Genomic DNA, 16,919 nt, shown 5'->3' with positions numbered 1-16,919 from the left:
GTTTTGTGGCTGCTGGGTAGTAGGGATCCTGGTAAAACGGTGCTCCATGTGAAGACTGTACTAACCGGGCCCAATGGATGAACCTGGGGGCCACTTTGCACAAGGTTCTCCAAGGCCCTGCCCATCCTGCCTCTACCACTTCCTGTTTTCTCCATAGGGCCCCAAGATAAATTCTCCACTGTCACCCTGCGGCTTGGCCATAAATGCCTCCGGGCTGCCTCACCGATAGGCCTGGCACTGTTTGTACAGGAAGGCCAAAACGAATTCAGAATGAGAGAAACCAATTTCTGGAATGGGGGTGGGGCCCGACAACACAGGAGGGAAGCTTGTGTCCTTGCGGGTCCGTTTCCAGACTCAGAGGAGGGAGACAAGTCACAAGTGACAGCCTTGGCAGTGAGTGGGGACCTCCTTTCACCAGCCCCATTGCGATGTAAGGGTCAATGAAGTGCTGAGGCTGGGACGCGCCCTTGCCCCCCTTCAGTGATCCCGGTGGGATCGTGTTGCCTTTCTGTGAGGGAGAGGGTGTTGGATTTTCGGAACTAACGCCTCAGTCGTGCACCTGTGTTCGTGCGCGCGGGTATAATGCCTTGGTTTCTCCATTGATATTTAAGAAGGTACAACAATCCTTCCTCTTGGCCCGCAGGCCCTGTGGGACAGCGAGAAAAGTTCCCTGAGGCCAGGGGTAGGCTGCTGTGTCCGGGGTTTAGCCTCGCGGGAGGGCTGGACTCCCTCTCCCAGCGCGCACCGCGGCACCGCTCACGCCCCCTGCCTTGGAGCGCACGGGGTGGAGGAGATGCCGCGGCCGCGCCTTCCGGCCTCAAGTCCCCCCGCCGCCCCTGAATTGGTAGGCTCCACCGCCGCGGCCGCAGGCTTTCCTGCCCACGCGGCTGGGCACTTCCAAAGCGCGAGCGGGGGAGGTAGATGAGGTGAGGGGAACGGTGAGAAAGTCCTAGGGCAGCTTATCTTGAGACGTCGATTCCAGATTCATCCGCAGTTCATCGAAATGGGCTCTGTTTCCGTGTCGAATTAAAATGTTTGCGCGCAACCCAAACAAAAAGTATTCCTTTGGGTCCTCCCCTTGTCACGTAGAGGCGCTGGTCTGGCCCAGCGCTCCCCATCGCGTTCCCACTCCCACAAGCATAGGTGTGTGCGTAGCCATCTCTCTCCCGAGGTCCGGCTCCACCCTGCAGCGCTCGGCTTGGTGCAGCCCTGTCCCCCCGGGGGTGGATGGTCCGGCCCCTGGCCCCTCAGCCTCCCCCTCCTTCACCGAGTCGGAGTGGTACACGGCTCACGGTGCAGACGCGGAACTGGCGTGCGCTCGGAGCGGCGCCCGCGCCGAGGAGCGACTGACGCTCGGCTGCCGGGGGACGTCTGGCCGAACCTGGCCGGTCCCCCGAGGCTCGGGAGGTAGGAGGGTCCGGGCCGCTGGGGGCCCCGGAAGGGTGTTTGGGACGAGGCTCCCCGGGAGAAACGGACTCTGGGAGGAAACAGGGGCTCTAGGGCCCTAAAGCCTCTAAGGAGGCCCTAAAGGAGTGTGAGGGGGCGTAGGTCTCGAGAGGGACAGGAGGGGTCCGTAAGGAAGAGGGTGGGGCTAGAGGTGGGGGCGTCCGGGCCGCCGAGGGGGTTCGGGCTCCGAGCCTAGGCGCAGCTCGCGGCTGCAGGGCGAGATTCCTGCGGGTCTGGCGGGCGGTCTTGGTTCCGGGGCGGGGGCGGGGGAGAACTGTCCAGCAGGTGAGGGGGCGGCCAGAGCTGTCCAGCTCGGGGCCCGAGCCGTGCTAGCCACATGGCTCGTGTGTGTGCGTGTGTATGTGCGTGAGTGTATTTGTGTGCGCGCACCCGCGCGCCTTATTTTTGGTTAGGGTTTGAAAAGCACGTTTGGTTCTTTAAAAAAAAAAATTTTTTTTTTAATTTGGTGTTTCAAAATTGGCTTGTTGGAGAGTGGAGACACCGTTCAGTTTTTCCTGCAACTGCTTCCCTCCCCATCCTCGTGCACCTCTAAATTAGTCCTCCTGTTCCTGCCCTCCCCTCTTCCCCAACCCTGCCTATTGCCTGCCTCTTTACTCTCATTTTTCCCCACGCTGGACCCGTCTGTGCTGATGCGCTTGCAAGGTCACTGCCTGGGGAGGCGGTGGAGGGGAGAGAGCCTCCTGTTGTGCTCACGTCAGCAAAGATGTCATATCGCTCTCTGGTTCCTGTGGTTTTACTATGACATCCTGCCCAAAATGAGGGGCGAATCCAAAGGGTTGGTTAATGTGGCCATTTGTAAGCTGAAAAGACATAGATAATTTAAAGGTCTGTGGATGGAGTGGATGGTAGTTGTGTAGAACTTCAGCAGATAGGTATGCATTTTGAGCTTGATGCCTTTGGAATATAGGGGCTAGGAACGAGGAGCTATACATTAGTAAATGTAGCTGAGGCAAGAGGCAGAGTGGGTGGATGTGAAGACAGAGTGAGTTATAGGTAATGCGAGAGAATTTAGAGTCTTCGTGAGGAGGGGAGAGGGGAGAGAATGGGAAGAAAAGCCTTGGTTATCTCTGCAATCTGAAAAACCAAAGGCAGTGGCTGTTGATGAGATATAAGTTGAGACTAAAAATCCATCCTATCACTAGTGGCTAGAATAGTCACAAGATCTCTGGGTCCTTGTGGCTTTGGAGGGAGGTGAGCACTGTAGTGCATGATAATGATTTCAGTTTTATCAGGTGATTCTCAGTGGAGAGGGGGCTGGGATCCCACCAAGGATAGAGGCCTGATGCCTAATATATTAGAAGATGCTTCAGGTGTGATCTTTGAGATTTTTATTTGGAAAGGGCTCCTGGTTTTCAACATAAACATAGATTTTAAGGCTTAGCCTTGAGCTCTGGTCCTGTAAATTCTGTTTTATTTTAAGATACTTTGGCTCTCACTAGGCATTTTCCATATAATTCTTTAGAGAATGAATTATGCTTTTACCCATCTCCCATTTCATTTCTGTGTTTCCCTCCCCTTCTCATTCTGCTTGGGAGGAGCTGAACTCTGCTCTCTGACAGTTCATACTGCAATGCCTCACGTTCTGCAATATGCTTTTGAGTCCTTAGCAGTGGAGAGTCCCAAAGGGCTTTTGGGGTGGTAGTGTTGCCTAGAAATGAGTATTTTGCAAGCCTGGGAACTTCATTTTCGTTGTGTAGAAAGGAGATATCTCTATCAAAATCCAGAATTAAGACAAAGTGCAAACTAAAGGCACATGGGGGAGAAGATAACCTAACAATTAGTAAGTGCTATCAGTGGAAGAGGTGTCTCTAGATTCAAGGAGAATGAACTATTATGGGCATTGGCCAGCTCTGGAGTAGCAGCTGATAGCACTGTGCGGTCCCCAAGCAGGGGAGGGGCGGTGACTCTGCTATAAATAGTGCTGGAGCCAGAGTTGCTATGGAGACAAAACTGAATCCTATTACCTGCAGGTCCTCTATTGGGAGCAAGAGAAAGGAGGGAGAAGTATTTTGAGGATTTGAGAGGTGTTGTAAATAGTTTGGTTTTTTTTTAATAAGTAGGAGAGAAAAAAGATAGAGCTTCTCATCTACATCAAATAGAGCCTTAAGCATACAGGGAGTGTGTACGTTGTATGTATGGGAGTGCACACAGCAGCAAAGAAGAGAGTGAGGGTGTGTGTAGTGTAATGGGATTCTTTCTGTGTGTACAGTGAACAGGGTCTTAGTGTGGAGCACAGAGGGGGAATACTGGAAGCACTGAAAGTAACCTTGTCATGAAGTGAAACATTTTATTTAGAGGAGTGTATGGAGACCCAACAGGAAATAAATTACAGTTAAGACACGTAAGCTTTTTCTAATTTTTGGACTATGGCTTAGAAATTCCTCTGAGCACCTCTCCCTGTCCTTGCAGGAATACTGTTATTTCTGCATCTAATTCTTCATCTCTGTAAGATAAAGAAGGACAAGGCCTCATCTGTGTATACTGTATTACTAATTCGAATCCTGGGACCAGAATATAAGTGGAAGACTGTGATTCAGCACCAAGGGCAGAGCTAGTAGCAGTAGCCACTGGGCCCCTTTCTTGCTTGAAGAGGGGAGAAAAATGGTTTAGATGAAGCAATTGGGGCATAGATATTCTTCATTTGAGAACGCATGGGGTAGAGTAGCCAGCTGTTGTTACTGTCTGAGTGCAATTAACTGTATAGACTATGTGGTAATTTCACATCAAGCTGAATGCAGAATGTTGGAACAGAGAATAATTAGGTTTCCACCTAGAGCTAGGAGTGCAGATTAGTTCTGATTAGAGAGTCTGGTTTGATTCTGATCCACCCTGGAGCAGTCCTGAAAGTGACTTAATTTTTGTTATCATAATAACTGAGTCCAGATTAGACTGACTAGGCCTGTTTTTCAGAAACAGAAACAGCCCCAGGGGTGAGGCTGGAAATGAGCTGGTTTGTAGGGTCGGAGAGGTGAGCCATTATTTATCCTACTTCTTGACATTTGACTCTGTGAGCTCATAAGCCTGGACAGAGCTCTAGGCTAGGAAAAGTGTCATGTTCTCCTATCTTTAGTACTAAAATGGAAGATCTTCTGACCTATGTCCCTGGCTGGGATGAAGCTGAGAGGGATGAGTCCCTTAGGCACAGCAATGGATCTTATCAGTACTTTTTTCCTATTAGACTTGGATTTTCAGATAATATCAGGATTCCTCCTGGGAACATTGATTCCATGCTTGGTGCCTTGAAGTTTCTCTGAGATGAACTGATGAATCGGAACCATGGTGCAAAAGAAGAAGTCCTGTCCTCGGTTACTTGACTACCTAGTGATCGTAGGGGCCAGGTAACCAAGAAGTGACTGATTTTTGTCTTGTCATCTGGGATAGCCACAAAATCTGTGATGATTTCCCTTCCCCATTTCCACGTTGCTTTGCATATCTCATTCTTCCCCACCCCCCACCCCCGCTGCACCATGTAGCACATGGGATCTTAGTTCCCTGACCAGGGATTGAACCCTTGCCCCCTGCATTGGAAGCACAGAGTCTTAACCTGTGGGAAGGTTAAGGGAAGCCCTGCATATCTCATTCTTCTTCTGTTATTTCACCCTGATGGGAACCTTGCTGCCAGTAAGGGAAACAAAACAGGTAGATTGAGAGTGTTGGCCTGGAGGAGCAGAGACAGAGCAAAACTCTGCTCTTAACTAGCGTTTTTGTGATTTTGAGCAAATATACTCTATACGCTTCAGTTTCCTTATTTCGTACAAAGGAAAAGTACATTGTGCTCCTTCTCTCTCTACATATGCTGTTTTGGGAATTCATTAGCTAATACACCTTGAAAGATGCTAGTCATCTCAAAGTGTTAGTGATAATTTTATTGTCGCCATTTTCCTTTTATTTCAGGATGGGCATCTTCATGGCAGCACAGACCTCATTTAGCCTACAGCTAAATGTGGCATGTTTTCCAAGGTCCGGCAGCTAGGTTTCTTTATCCAAAAGAGCATTTATTTCTTGACTGTGGTTAAAATTTGAAAGAGCGTTCTGTCCCTTCAGGCTGCTGAATTTGTCTTTCTGTTCTGCAGGCACCCGAGCAGTGATAGCGTGGCCCAGACTCCAGAACTGCTACGGCGATACCCGTTAGAGGATCACGCCGAGTTTCCCCTGCCCCCGGATGTCGTGTTCTTCTGCCAGCCAGAGGGCTGCCTGAGTGTGCGACAACGGCGCATGAGCCTGCGCGAGGACACCTCTTTTGTCTTCACTCTCACCGACAAGGACACCGGAGTCACGCGTTATGGCATCTGTGTTAACTTCTACCGCTCCTTCCAAAAGCGCGTGCCTAAGGAAAAGGGGGAGGCCGGGGCAGGGTCCCGTGGGAAGGAAGGACCCCACGCCACCTGCATCTCAGAAGAGATTGGCACCGAGAGCTCGGAGAGTGGCCCGTCCCTGCAGCCTCCCAGTGCCGACTCTACCCCGGATGTGAACCAGTCTCCTCGGGGCAAACACCGGGCCAAGGCGGAGAGCCGTTCCCGCAACAGCACTCTGACGTCCCTGTGTGTGCTCAGCCATTACCCCTTCTTCTCCACCTTCCGGGAGTGTCTGTACACCCTCAAACGTCTGGTGGACTGCTGTAGTGAGCGACTGCTGGGCAAGAAACTGGGCATCCCTCGAGGCATACAAAGGTACGGTTCTCTGCTGATGCTCAGAAGAGAGGGGCGGCATCTAGAGTTGAGGTGTCATTGGCTTGTGAGGGGCGTAGGAATTTTCCTCTAAAGCCTGAGGTCCTTCAGACCTCCTTAAGCACTTTGTGTTAGTCCGTGCTAAGCAAAAGACTACTGCAGAGTTAGACTTCCTTCCATGATCGTGTTTGGAGTGATGCTGAGGAATTTGGTGTTTCATGATGGGCAGGACAGTAAGTCTTGCTGTGTATACATTTTTGCCCTTGTCGTTATTCGTATGTATACCCTGTGATCCTAGCTGAGACCAAAGGGTGGGCTCCTCCAGTTTCTGTCATTAGACCCTCTATGGCTGGGCTGCAGTGGGGTGTCAGCTCCTAGTGCTTATGCGTCTGTTTCCTGCTGTCTGCTGCTCAGGGACACCATGTGGCGCATCTTTACTGGATCGTTGTTAGTGGAGGAGAAGTCAAGTGCCCTTCTGCACGACCTTCGAGAGATTGAGGCCTGGATCTACCGATTGCTGCGCTCCCCAGTACCCGTCTCAGGGCAGAAGCGAGTGGACATTGAGGTCCTGCCCCAGGAGCTCCAGCAAGCTCTGACCTTTGCGCTTCCAGACCCCTCTCGATTCACCCTAGTGGATTTCCCACTGCACCTTCCCTTGGAACTTCTGGGTGTGGATGCCTGTCTTCAGGTGCTAACCTGCATCCTGTTAGAGCACAAGGTGAGAGGGCCAGCTTTCTAGACTGTTCTAGGGAAAGGGCTTCGAAATGTGGCAGAGGCTAGACCCATGAGTTCTCTGAGGATAGGGACTACATCTTTTGCATCATTTTGTCTCCAGGAGATAACACGATACCAGGTATACAACAGGTACTCAGTTGGTGTGGGTTGAATTAAGGTACTAGTATCGTGTGGGATATATTCAGAGGGCTTGACACTCATTTGAATTCTTCTTAACTATACCAGCCTAATTCTCTGAAAATTTCAGTCGTTCTGTTCCAATGAGTGACCCTGGAATTTGGGGGTACAAGAACTAGGATGACAAGGAGTGATTCAAGGGAGAATTATTGCAGTGCTTGCGCTGGGAGGCGGCAGGCAGGATGGGGTGTGAGGCAGTGATAAGTGTGGAAACTAAGCTCCCAGAGCCGTAGACTTGGTGAAACAGAAACTAAATTGTAGTGTGGGAAGCAGTTTTCTCACAGACCTTCTCCTGTCGGGTAACCCTTGTGGTGTGGCTCGTTGCAGGTGGTGCTGCAGTCCCGAGACTACAACGCACTCTCCATGTCTGTGATGGCATTTGTGGCAATGATTTATCCCTTGGAGTATATGTTTCCTGTTATTCCACTGCTGCCCACCTGCATGGCGTCCGCAGAACAGGTGAGTCTCAAGGTGTCTTCTGGCTTTGTCACCTCTGTTCTAACTCTGTCCAGCTCTGAGGGCAAAGGCTCAATGCCCAGAGAAGTTGTAAATCAGTAGTCGTCCTGAATTCCTTGTTATAACTTATTTGTCTACAAAATCTGAACTGATCTGGTGGCAAAACCTATGCTATTTATGTTTTTTATTTATCACAGTTAATATAACGATTATAGGCTGCTGGCTACACCACTGCAGGTGCTACATAATATGTAGAATATGCACTATTACTTTTCTAAAATCTGAAAAATTCTGAACTTTGAAACACATCTACCTTCAAGGATTTGGAAGAGGGATTGTGGACCTGTGTTTTCCTTATCTAGAAAAATCGTGACTCAATACGTGATCGCAGTTGGTTTTGGTTTTGTTTCTTGTCTTTTCCACAGCTGCTGTTGGCTCCGACGCCGTACATCATCGGGGTCCCTGCCAGCTTCTTCCTCTACAAACTGGACTTCAAAATGCCTGATGACGTATGGCTAGTGGATCTGGACAGCAGTAGGGTGAGGCTCTTTGCTGAGGCATTGTAGGGTCTAGAATAGGATTGTGTTCCCTTTTTCTAGATTACTCCCAGGAAGTTCCTAAGTTTGTGGGCGATTGCTGTTATGAGACTCATTGAAACAACTTTTTAAAAAATACTGCTTTTACTTTATTGGCTTAATAAGCCTTGGTTAGGACTCAAAGAATTATAAGATTTAGTTTTGCTGGAGTTAAATGCTTCCCCACATCTTCCAAGAGCAGTAGGGCAGTTGTGGTTGCAGGATCATTACTGTGGTGTAGGTCATCTAATGGCTTTCTGGGAGTGTAGTTTCTAGTAAGAAACGGCAGACTTTAACAAAGTATATTAACATTCTGCAGTGTGAGTACATTCAAACTTTGGTAGGTAGCCCTTATATGTGTTCATTGTAAAGCTTTAGAAAATGCAAATAAGAATAAAGAAGTCAGTAAAAACTATGATCCTATTATCTAGAGATAGTCACCAATAACATTTAGGTATAATATTTCCTTTCAGGTGTGTGTAGGTGTCATATACACGTGTATGTGTGTATTTTATATGTGTGTATATAATATATGTGTTTGCATATATATAATAATACCATATATATAACCTCCTATTCTTGTTACTTACCTTTATGTAAGAGAAACTTTGGAGCAGCTAATTCTAAGGTCATGCCTTTTATCTTTCTTCTGGTGCAGGTGATTGCCCCCACCAATGCAGAAGTGCTACCTATCCTTCCAGAACCAGAATCACTAGAGTTGAAAAAACATTTAAAACAGGTAGGTGAAGAAGGAAGAAAAGAAAAGAAAAGCAAGCAGCTATAGGACTGCTGTAGGCAGACAGCTCTTATTGTAAGAGCCAGTTTCCTTTCAGACTTCAAGTGGAGTAGATTTTCTTAGCCTTGGGTGGGCTTAAAAGGAGATGTATCCCATTTCTGGGTTGCAGGGTGAATCTCAGAAAGGGCTTTTTACATTCCTTTTAATTCCCTGTGTGCCCCCTCCCACCCTCTCATCCTTGTAATGCTGTATAAAACAGCCCTTCACTTTCTGCTGCTCGTCCCATCTGCCATTCTTAATGGCCTTGGAGCGTTCTCTCAGTGTTACAGGAGGGAGTCAGTAGTTTGGATAATCTGGCTCCTTTTATGGTTTCCTCTTGAATTGATCTCTGGTCCCTATAGAATCATTTCTTCAAAAATTCCTTTCTCTGAGTAAAAACCCTTAAATACATTTTTCATTGATTGATTTTCTTCTTCTTCTGCATGCTGAACACAGTACCTGAAGGTAAAGTGTGATGAGGCCCTGGTCCTCTGCGCTGCTGTATGTGTTATGTAGGACCACCAGTAGATAGCTCTGTATTTCTTTTTAGGAATCTGTCATTTGAAGGGTCTTCAGGAATCTCTGTCTGTGTTGTCTCAGTTCTTAGAAATACCTCTAGGTGGGGATTTCCCTGGTGGTGCGGCGGTTAAGAATCCGCCTGCCTGTGCAGGGGATGCGGGTTCGAGCCCTGGTCCAGGAAGATCCCACATGCCACGGAGCAGCTAAGCCCGTGTGCCACAACTACTGAGCCTGAGCTGTAGAGCCCACGAGCCACGACTGCTGAGCCCACGTGCCACAGCTACTGAAGCCTGTGCACCTAGAGCCTGTGCTCAGCAACAAGAGAAGCCACCGCGATGAGAAGCCCGCGCACCACAACTAGAGAAAGCCCGCACGCAGCAATGAAGACCCAACGCAGCCATAAATAAATAAATAAATAAATAATTTTTTTAAAAAAAGAAGAAAGAAATACCTCTAGGTGAAATCTGTTTGGATATAAATGGGTGATTTTTGTATTATCCTTCTCTCTTTTTCACTTGCTTCATCACTACTGATGTAATATGATATCTTGTTACTTCAGAGTCCGGTGAGGATTGCAAGTTCAGAAAGTTCTCTAGCTGTCTTCCTTTGCTGTGTTTTTCATTGTTGATGATTGCTTTAGTATGACTAATGAGATGGAGAGGTTGATATATGATATTGGAGTTTAAATGTTTGTAGGAGCTAAGATTTTGGGGCTCACAGATCCTGTATCCTGACCCCTGTTATTCAAAGTGTGGTCCACGAACCAGCAGCATTAGCCTCACCTGGGCTTGTTAAAAGGGCAGAATCACCTCAAGTATATTGAATCAGAATCTGCATTGTAACAACATCCCCAGGTGATTCCTATGCTCATTAACATTTAAGAAACACTGCTGGGCTAGACCAGTGGTTTTCAAACTGCCCCATGGAGCCGCTGAGGGTTGATTTAGGTTGGGACCCCCGAGCATATGAGGCTCTGGGTTCCTTATGTCCTTCAGAGGAGCTTTACTTTTACATGTTTCGATTGTTTATATTTCTACGTAGATTTCAATTGAAAAACAAGATTTTGTAGCTAAAACAAATTTGAAAACGGTTGCCTCAGACTTCAGGTTTAGATCGTTGCCTTGAGTCAGATTGGCTTAAGCGGAAGATTTCATAATTCAGATTGTTTTCTAAAGGTTAAAATATTTGGATTTTTGTTTCAAAGGTGAAGGTTCTTTTCTAGGAATTGAGATTGGCTGGCTGCCCCAGAAATCTGCCTTCTCTGAGGGACTTCTTATTGTTCCGCAGGCCCTCGCCAGCATGAGTCTCAACACCCAGCCCATCCTCAATCTGGAGAAATTCCACGAAGGCCAGGAGATCCCTCTTCTCCTGGGAAGGCCTTCTAATGACCTGCAGTCTACACCTTCCACTGAATTCAACCCACTCATCTATGGCAACGATGTGGATTCTGTGGATGTCGCAACCAGGTACAGCCAAGCCATCCCCACAGTCACAAGCCCTTAAGTGGGTCTCTGCTCACTCAGTGACCTTGGGGCAGATTACCTCCCTGAGCCAGAGGTTCTTCATGTATACAATGTATATAATATTTGGTTACATTTGCCACCTTAGTAAAAGCAAACAGAAGAAATAATCATACTCGCAGGCCTCTTAGACCTCGTGTGAAGAAGGGGATTGATGATTCTTTAAGATACCTCTCCCCTTGCTGTTGGAAGCCCGTGAAATGATGACTGTGGGAGGTGGTCTGAGGCCTCCTTGCTCTGCAGGGCGAGGGACTCAGGTCATCTCACCATCCCCTTCCTCCCCAGAGTGGCCATGGTCCGTTTCTTCAACTCCCCCAACGTGCTGCAGGGCTTTCAGATGCACACACGTACCCTGCGTCTCTTCCCCCGGCCCGTGGTAGCTTTCCAAGCTGGCTCCTTTCTAGCCTCACGTCCCCGGAAGACTCCTTTTGCTGAGAAACTGGCCAGGACTCAGGCTGTGGAGTACTTTGGAGAATGGATCCTCAACCCCACCAACTATGCCTTTCAGCGGATTCACAACAGTGAGTCCACCTGCCTCTGCTTTGCCCCTCCTTCTGCGTTTGTCCTCCTGATGGCTCTTCCCTTTGCTGTTTCCCTTTCTAATCTTCCACCTGCCCCTGCCATTCTGATTTTGCCTTAGACTTTTTCCCACCTTTCTTTTAGGTTTTGCTTGATTTTTTCCCTTATTGCTGACTCTCTCCTTTTTTCCTCCATGGGTAGACACATTCGATCCAGCCCTGATAGGCGACAAGCCGAAGTGGTACACCCACCAGCTGCAGCCTGTCCACTATCGAGTGTATGACAGCAGTTCCCACCTGGCCGAGGCGCTGAGCGTGCCGCCGGAGCACGAGTCTGACTCTGACCCTACTGATGACAGGTGAGCAGCCCCTTATGGCAGCAAGACAGTTCTTGAAGTCTAAGAGGCTCTTGCTAGCCGTTATTTAGCGCAATTGCAGAATTTCATAGGATTTAGACGTCAGTCCTTGAAGCCTTGGGTTATATTTTGGTTGATTGTTTTGCGTTAGTTTCCTTATTTTATCTTGCTCCCTGGCCTTGGGTTAAGAGTGTTCCTCTGTTTATTTTTCCTAATGCTGATTCTCCTCCCTGCCCCTTCTTTCTGTTTTATTTTTTTGCTCTTCACTCTGCAGCGGCAGTGATAGTATGGATTATGATGACTCAAGCTCTTCTTACTCTTCCCTTGGTGACTTTGTCAGTGAGATGATGAAATGTGACATCAATGGTGATACTCCTAGTAAGTGTACTTGGAGAAATTGGCCAGCTTGGGACAGGGTTTGGGGTTCTGTGATGGTATGGTCTGTACCTGCCATCCTTGTTGTTTTTTTTTAATTAAAAAAATTTTTTGAAATGAGTTTTTAATTGGAGTATACTTTTTTTTATTTTTTATTTTATTTTATCTTTTTGGCTGCATTGGGTCTTCGTTGCCACGTTGGCTGGGCTTTCTCTAGATACGGCGAGTGGGGGCTGCTCTTCGTTGCGGTGCGCAGGCTTCTCATCGTGGTGGCTTCTCTTGTCGCGGAGCACAGGCTCTAGGTGCACAGGCTTTAGTAGTTGCAGCACGTGAGCTCAGTAGTTGTGGCTCGAGGGCTTAGTAGTTGTGGCTCGCGGGCTCTAGAGCTCAGGCTCAGTAGTTGTGGGCGCACGGGCTTAGTTGCTCCGTGGCATGTGGAATCTTCCCGGACCAGGGATCGAACCCATGTCCCCTGCATTGGCAGGCGGATTCTTAACGACTGCGCCACCAGGGAAGTCCTTGGAGTATAGTTGGTTTACTATGTTGTATTAGTTTCTACTGTACAGCAAAGTGAATCAGCCATACACATAATCCTTGGGTTTTGGCAGACGTGGATCCTCTGACACACGCGGCACTGGGGGATGCCAGTGAGGTAGCTATTGATGAGCTGCAGAGCCAGAAGGAAGCAGAGGAACCTGGCCCAGACAGCGAGAACTCTCAGGAAAACCCCCCTCTGCGTTCCAGCTCCAGCACCACCGCCAGCAGTAGCCCCAGCACCATTATCCATGGAACCAGTTCTGTACGTGAGGACTTGGAGGAGTGGATAAGGGAGGACTGTTACTTGGGACGTGGGCCTCAGCTCTGTTAGGAAAGCTAGGATGAAGCTATTCAATTAATTTACTACTTTCTCCACATTTCCCCCTTCTTCCTCTCCGTAGATCCTATAGTTTAGAGCCTGTGAGATACAGTTTGACCCCAGAAGGACATCCAGCTTTGTTCAGGGGTTAGCCGAGATCCCCTTTGCATAATTTGTGGAGATAGAGAACAGGGGTATAACAAAGATCTTTTCTCACAGCTACCCCTTAGGCTAGCAACCTGACAGGCCTGGCTTGAACTGAGAACATAGGAAGGCATCACAGGGCACCAGGTGACTCCTTTCTATTTAATATGTCCCCTAGGAACCTGCCGACTCAACGGAGATGGATGATAAGGCAGCGGTAGGCATCTCCAAGTCCCTCCCCAGCGTGCCTCCCAGCATGGGCAAAGCGAACGTGGACAGGCGTCAGACAGAAACTGGAGAGGGGTCAGTGCGCCGGCGAACCTATGATAATCCATACTTCGAGCCCCAGTATGGCTTTCCCCCTGAGGAAGATGATGCTGAGCAGGGGGAAGGTTACACTCCCCAATTCAGCCAACATGTCAGTGGCAGTCGGTGAGAGCCTGGGGTTGCCTTCTAGATGGGTGACTGAAGGACCTCACTACAGTGGACCCTGGGCGAGGGTTAACCAGAAAGTCTGAGCAGTCTGAAGGCTCTCATGGTCCCGCGTCCCCAGAGGGTCGTGCTTTGATCTAGGCATTTAGAAACTGTGGGGAGGGAGAGGTGACCGCAGTGTAGCATCAGGCCCACACGCCCAAGATGAGGTACCCCTGCCTGGGGCTTATAGGCGCCACTGTGCATTCAAGGGCTCAAAAGCTGCTGCGGCCCAACAGCTTGAAACTGGCAAGTGACTCAGATGCAGAGTCAGACTCTCGAGCGAGCTCGCCCACCTCCACCGTCTCCAACAACAGCACTGAGGGCTTCGGGGGCATCATGTCTTTTGCCAGTAAGTGCCTTCAGCTCTCTCACGCTTCTGTCCCATCTTCGCTCCAGCAGGGCCTGACCATGGCAGGTATGGCTTAGAGCTTCAGATATAGGGCTGGGTTGGCATTATCGAGCTCCGGATAAGGTCGTTTGGGTGATACCGAATAAGGTATTTTCAGGGGAGGTCAACGAAGAACAGGGACAGATTAGTCGTTATCTTTATCCCTGGAGGTTTTAGTCTGTTTCAGGTAAGACAGCTAGCTGTTAACTGAAAAATAATCATTATATTAAAAATCATACACTGTACATATATTTTGTGGAAATACTCTGGTCAGATTTGACTTGGGTATATATCTAATATCTTCTTTGCCTGGGAAAGGACTTTTTCATCAACGTGCCTTGAAATCTATGTGACGTTGACTTGTGCGTAGAGAAAATTACCAGAAATGAGGGGTGGTGTCAGTTAAAGACTAAAGACAGACTAGGGACCGGAGAAAGCCGACATGGGGGATAATTGTGATGGTGAGTTTAGAAGCCCAGGAGGGACAGCACCCACATCAGCCCAGAAGCGCGTTAACTGCCGGCGTTCATGCTGGGTCAGCAGTAGAGGAGAGACTTGAATGTTATCGTGGGAAGCCGTCAGAGAAAGTTGTTACTGGGTTAGAAGCAGTCCTGGCAGTGGCCCCCTTTGTTTGCCCCGAGTTAGGCGTGATCCTTTCTCAGCGAGGTCAGAGGTTCTGGGGTTGCATTTGCAAAGGAGGAGGGTGAAGAGGATGATACGGTCATTGGAGCATAATGCTCTGATTCTTTATCCCTCTGACTCAGTGCTCTCACTCGCTCCCCTTGACAGGCAGTCTGTATCGGAACCACAGTACGAGCTTCAGTCTATCAAATCTCACACTGCCTACCAAAGGAGCGCGAGAGAAAACCACGCCCTTCCCCAGTCTGAAAGGTAACTCCAGCCCTCCTTTTGCCCAGCCAAGATCCTCTGGGAAATATTTCAGGCCTGTGGGTGCTTGTCAGGAGCCCCATGTATGAAGAATCCTTTGATCCGGCCATCCGGCCATTGCCTCTCATATCGCTTCCCATGGCTTTCACTGCACATCATGAGTTCTTGCTGGTTTTCAGATGGAAAACTGTCTTTTGTAGCTAAAGAGAAGGCCCTGTTCTATCACACAGGATAATGGCAACTGGGGGATTACTGCTGCTTCTGGGGGGAACCTTTGTCAGAGGCACGTAATTAACATAGGGCTCATCAGCTGCCACCAGTCATCTGCCAGGTTCCTACCGCGTGAACTTAGGACAAACTCCGTCCTAAAGAGCTGGCCCCCCCGGGGAATGGTTGTGAAGAGCCTGGCAGTGTTTATAGAGTCAAGAAGCCTCTTACTTTGGCTTCATGTCAACTTAGGCCCTATGAACGGGCCTGATAGCATTGGTTGGCTTCTAGGGGCAATTAAGACCTTATTTGATTTTCGTTTTGTGATCTCTGACAGTTTGAAGGTTTCTTCCTTTTTATAAATTTACTTATTTTGGTTATTTATTTTTGGCTGCGTTGGGTCTTCGTTGCTGTGCGTGGCTTTTTCTAGTTGTAGAGAGCAGGGGCTACTCTTTGTTGCGGTGGGTGGGCTTCTCACTGCGGTGGCTTCTCTTGTTGCAGAGCACGGACTCTAGGCACGCGGGCTTCAGTAGTTGGGGCTCACGGGCTCTAGAGCGCAGGCTCAGTAGTTGTGGCTCACGGGCTTAGTTGCTCCGTGGCATGTGGGATCTTCCCGGACCAGGGCTCGAACCCCTGTCCCATGCATTGGCAGGCAGATTCTTAACCACTGCGCCACCAGGGAAGCCCTGAAGGGTTCTTCTGAATTTACTCTGACTTCTGTTTATTTATTCTGGATTTTGTGCTGAAATATTTAATCACAGAAGGAAGCACAATGAGAAGCCGCTTCATGTATTTTTTAACTGACCTCTCGTCCCAGTGTTAAAAGTGTCAGGAATCTAAAGAATGTTCTTTGGTGGGGATGGGAACATAGGCTAGATGGGCAAAAGGACATCATAGCTAGAGGTGTAGGGAGCTAACCAGCCCTGTAGAGTGAGTCTCCACAGACTCAGTAGGTGAGGGATGGAAAGGTGTTAGCGTCACTGGCTTTCATTTGATATAGTTAAAGGGGAGAGCGATTGAAACGCTTTCATTGCATGCTGTTGCTTCACTTCATTTGCTGCACTCCTCACTCCCATCCAGCTCCCATCCTCACCCCCACCCCCCTTCCCATGACAGCATCTACAAGTTGGGTCTCTTCCCTCTGCATACCTGCAGCCCCCCGGACCCCTGTGCTAGATGTTTCATGAAAACCCATGGTCCCCCTTCACGCATGTGCCTGTTTAGTACCTAAAGGCTCCTTGTGTTATTACCCTGCCTCTGGCTTTGAGAGGCCATAGCCTTAAGGATGGTCTTTCCTCGAGCCTCAGTCGCCTCGTGGCCACTTGGCTTCCAGCTCTGAGGTGCCTAAGAACTAAGGTTATGTGCACTAAGCTTTGGGAGGATGCTCAGATTATCTGACTTACAGCTCCGCTGAGGGGTACAGGGGTTGTGGTATCATGGTGCACCTACTAATTGTGTATTTTGTGTCCCAGTATTTGGGCTAAATACTCTAATGGAGATTGTTACTGAAGCCGGCCCCGGGAGTGGTGAAGGTGGGTCTTGCCCGTGAGCTATGCATGATCTTTTTTCCTAGCATCTCCTGTGCCTGCCTGAGGGCCATCCTCCTCATGGAGCAAGCGGCATCACTCGAGTGACCTGCCTTGCCCCGTGCCCCGGGATGCCCATGCCTGCCCATGGGGTGCGCTGCTGGTGCATGTGGAGTGGCCTGAGTCTCCATGCCCACTTCCTCCACATTGCCACGGCTGCTTTCTACCTATGTGTGATGCCCCAGTGCTGCCCTCAGCCAGCCCTGCCAGGGAGTGGGTGTGGAACACGGCTACCC

At 49.0% G+C, this 16,919-nt stretch overlaps 1 protein-coding gene across 20 annotated transcripts in view; it reads left to right on the top strand.

Annotated features, from left to right (window-relative positions):
* Nucleotides 1–128: 128 nt before the first annotated feature.
* MADD (MAP kinase activating death domain) overlaps nucleotides 129–16,919 on the top strand; it is a 40,125-nt gene continuing 23,334 nt past the window's right edge. For 8 of the 20 annotated variants that reach the window (XR_003434450.1, XM_027114764.1, XM_027114761.1 and 5 more), the window contains exons 1-16: nucleotides 129–1,407; nucleotides 4,646–4,805; nucleotides 5,541–6,137; nucleotides 6,549–6,852; nucleotides 7,374–7,505; nucleotides 7,928–8,041; nucleotides 8,736–8,816; nucleotides 10,659–10,837; nucleotides 11,177–11,412; nucleotides 11,612–11,768; nucleotides 12,040–12,143; nucleotides 12,749–12,939; nucleotides 13,319–13,572; nucleotides 13,824–13,963; nucleotides 14,792–14,893; nucleotides 16,570–16,629. Coding sequence is in view for 19 of the 20 variants with exons in the window: in XM_027114764.1 (XP_026970565.1) it covers nucleotides 4,744–4,805; nucleotides 5,541–6,137; nucleotides 6,549–6,852; nucleotides 7,374–7,505; nucleotides 7,928–8,041; nucleotides 8,736–8,816; nucleotides 10,659–10,837; nucleotides 11,177–11,412; nucleotides 11,612–11,768; nucleotides 12,040–12,143; nucleotides 12,749–12,939; nucleotides 13,319–13,572; nucleotides 13,824–13,963; nucleotides 14,792–14,893; nucleotides 16,570–16,629 (2,713 nt within the window). In the remaining variant the exon portion in view is untranslated. The remainder of the gene's footprint in view (nucleotides 1,408–4,645; nucleotides 4,806–5,540; nucleotides 6,138–6,548; nucleotides 6,853–7,373; nucleotides 7,506–7,927; nucleotides 8,042–8,735; nucleotides 8,817–10,658; nucleotides 10,838–11,176; nucleotides 11,413–11,611; nucleotides 11,769–12,039; nucleotides 12,144–12,748; nucleotides 12,940–13,318; nucleotides 13,573–13,823; nucleotides 13,964–14,791; nucleotides 14,894–16,569; nucleotides 16,630–16,919) is intronic. The other 12 variants (XM_027114777.1, XM_027114767.1, XM_027114766.1 and 9 more) reach the window with 3 other exon arrangements.

The sequence above is a fragment of the Aethalodelphis obliquidens genome, unplaced genomic scaffold (genome assembly GCF_003676395.1).
Source record: "Aethalodelphis obliquidens isolate GAN/ISIS:26980383/991018 unplaced genomic scaffold, ASM367639v1 scaffold14, whole genome shotgun sequence".
Lineage (NCBI taxonomy): Eukaryota > Metazoa > Chordata > Mammalia > Artiodactyla > Delphinidae > Aethalodelphis > Aethalodelphis obliquidens.
The sequence above is the reverse complement of the archived record's forward strand: the minus strand, read 5'-3'. Positions and strand labels throughout refer to the sequence as shown.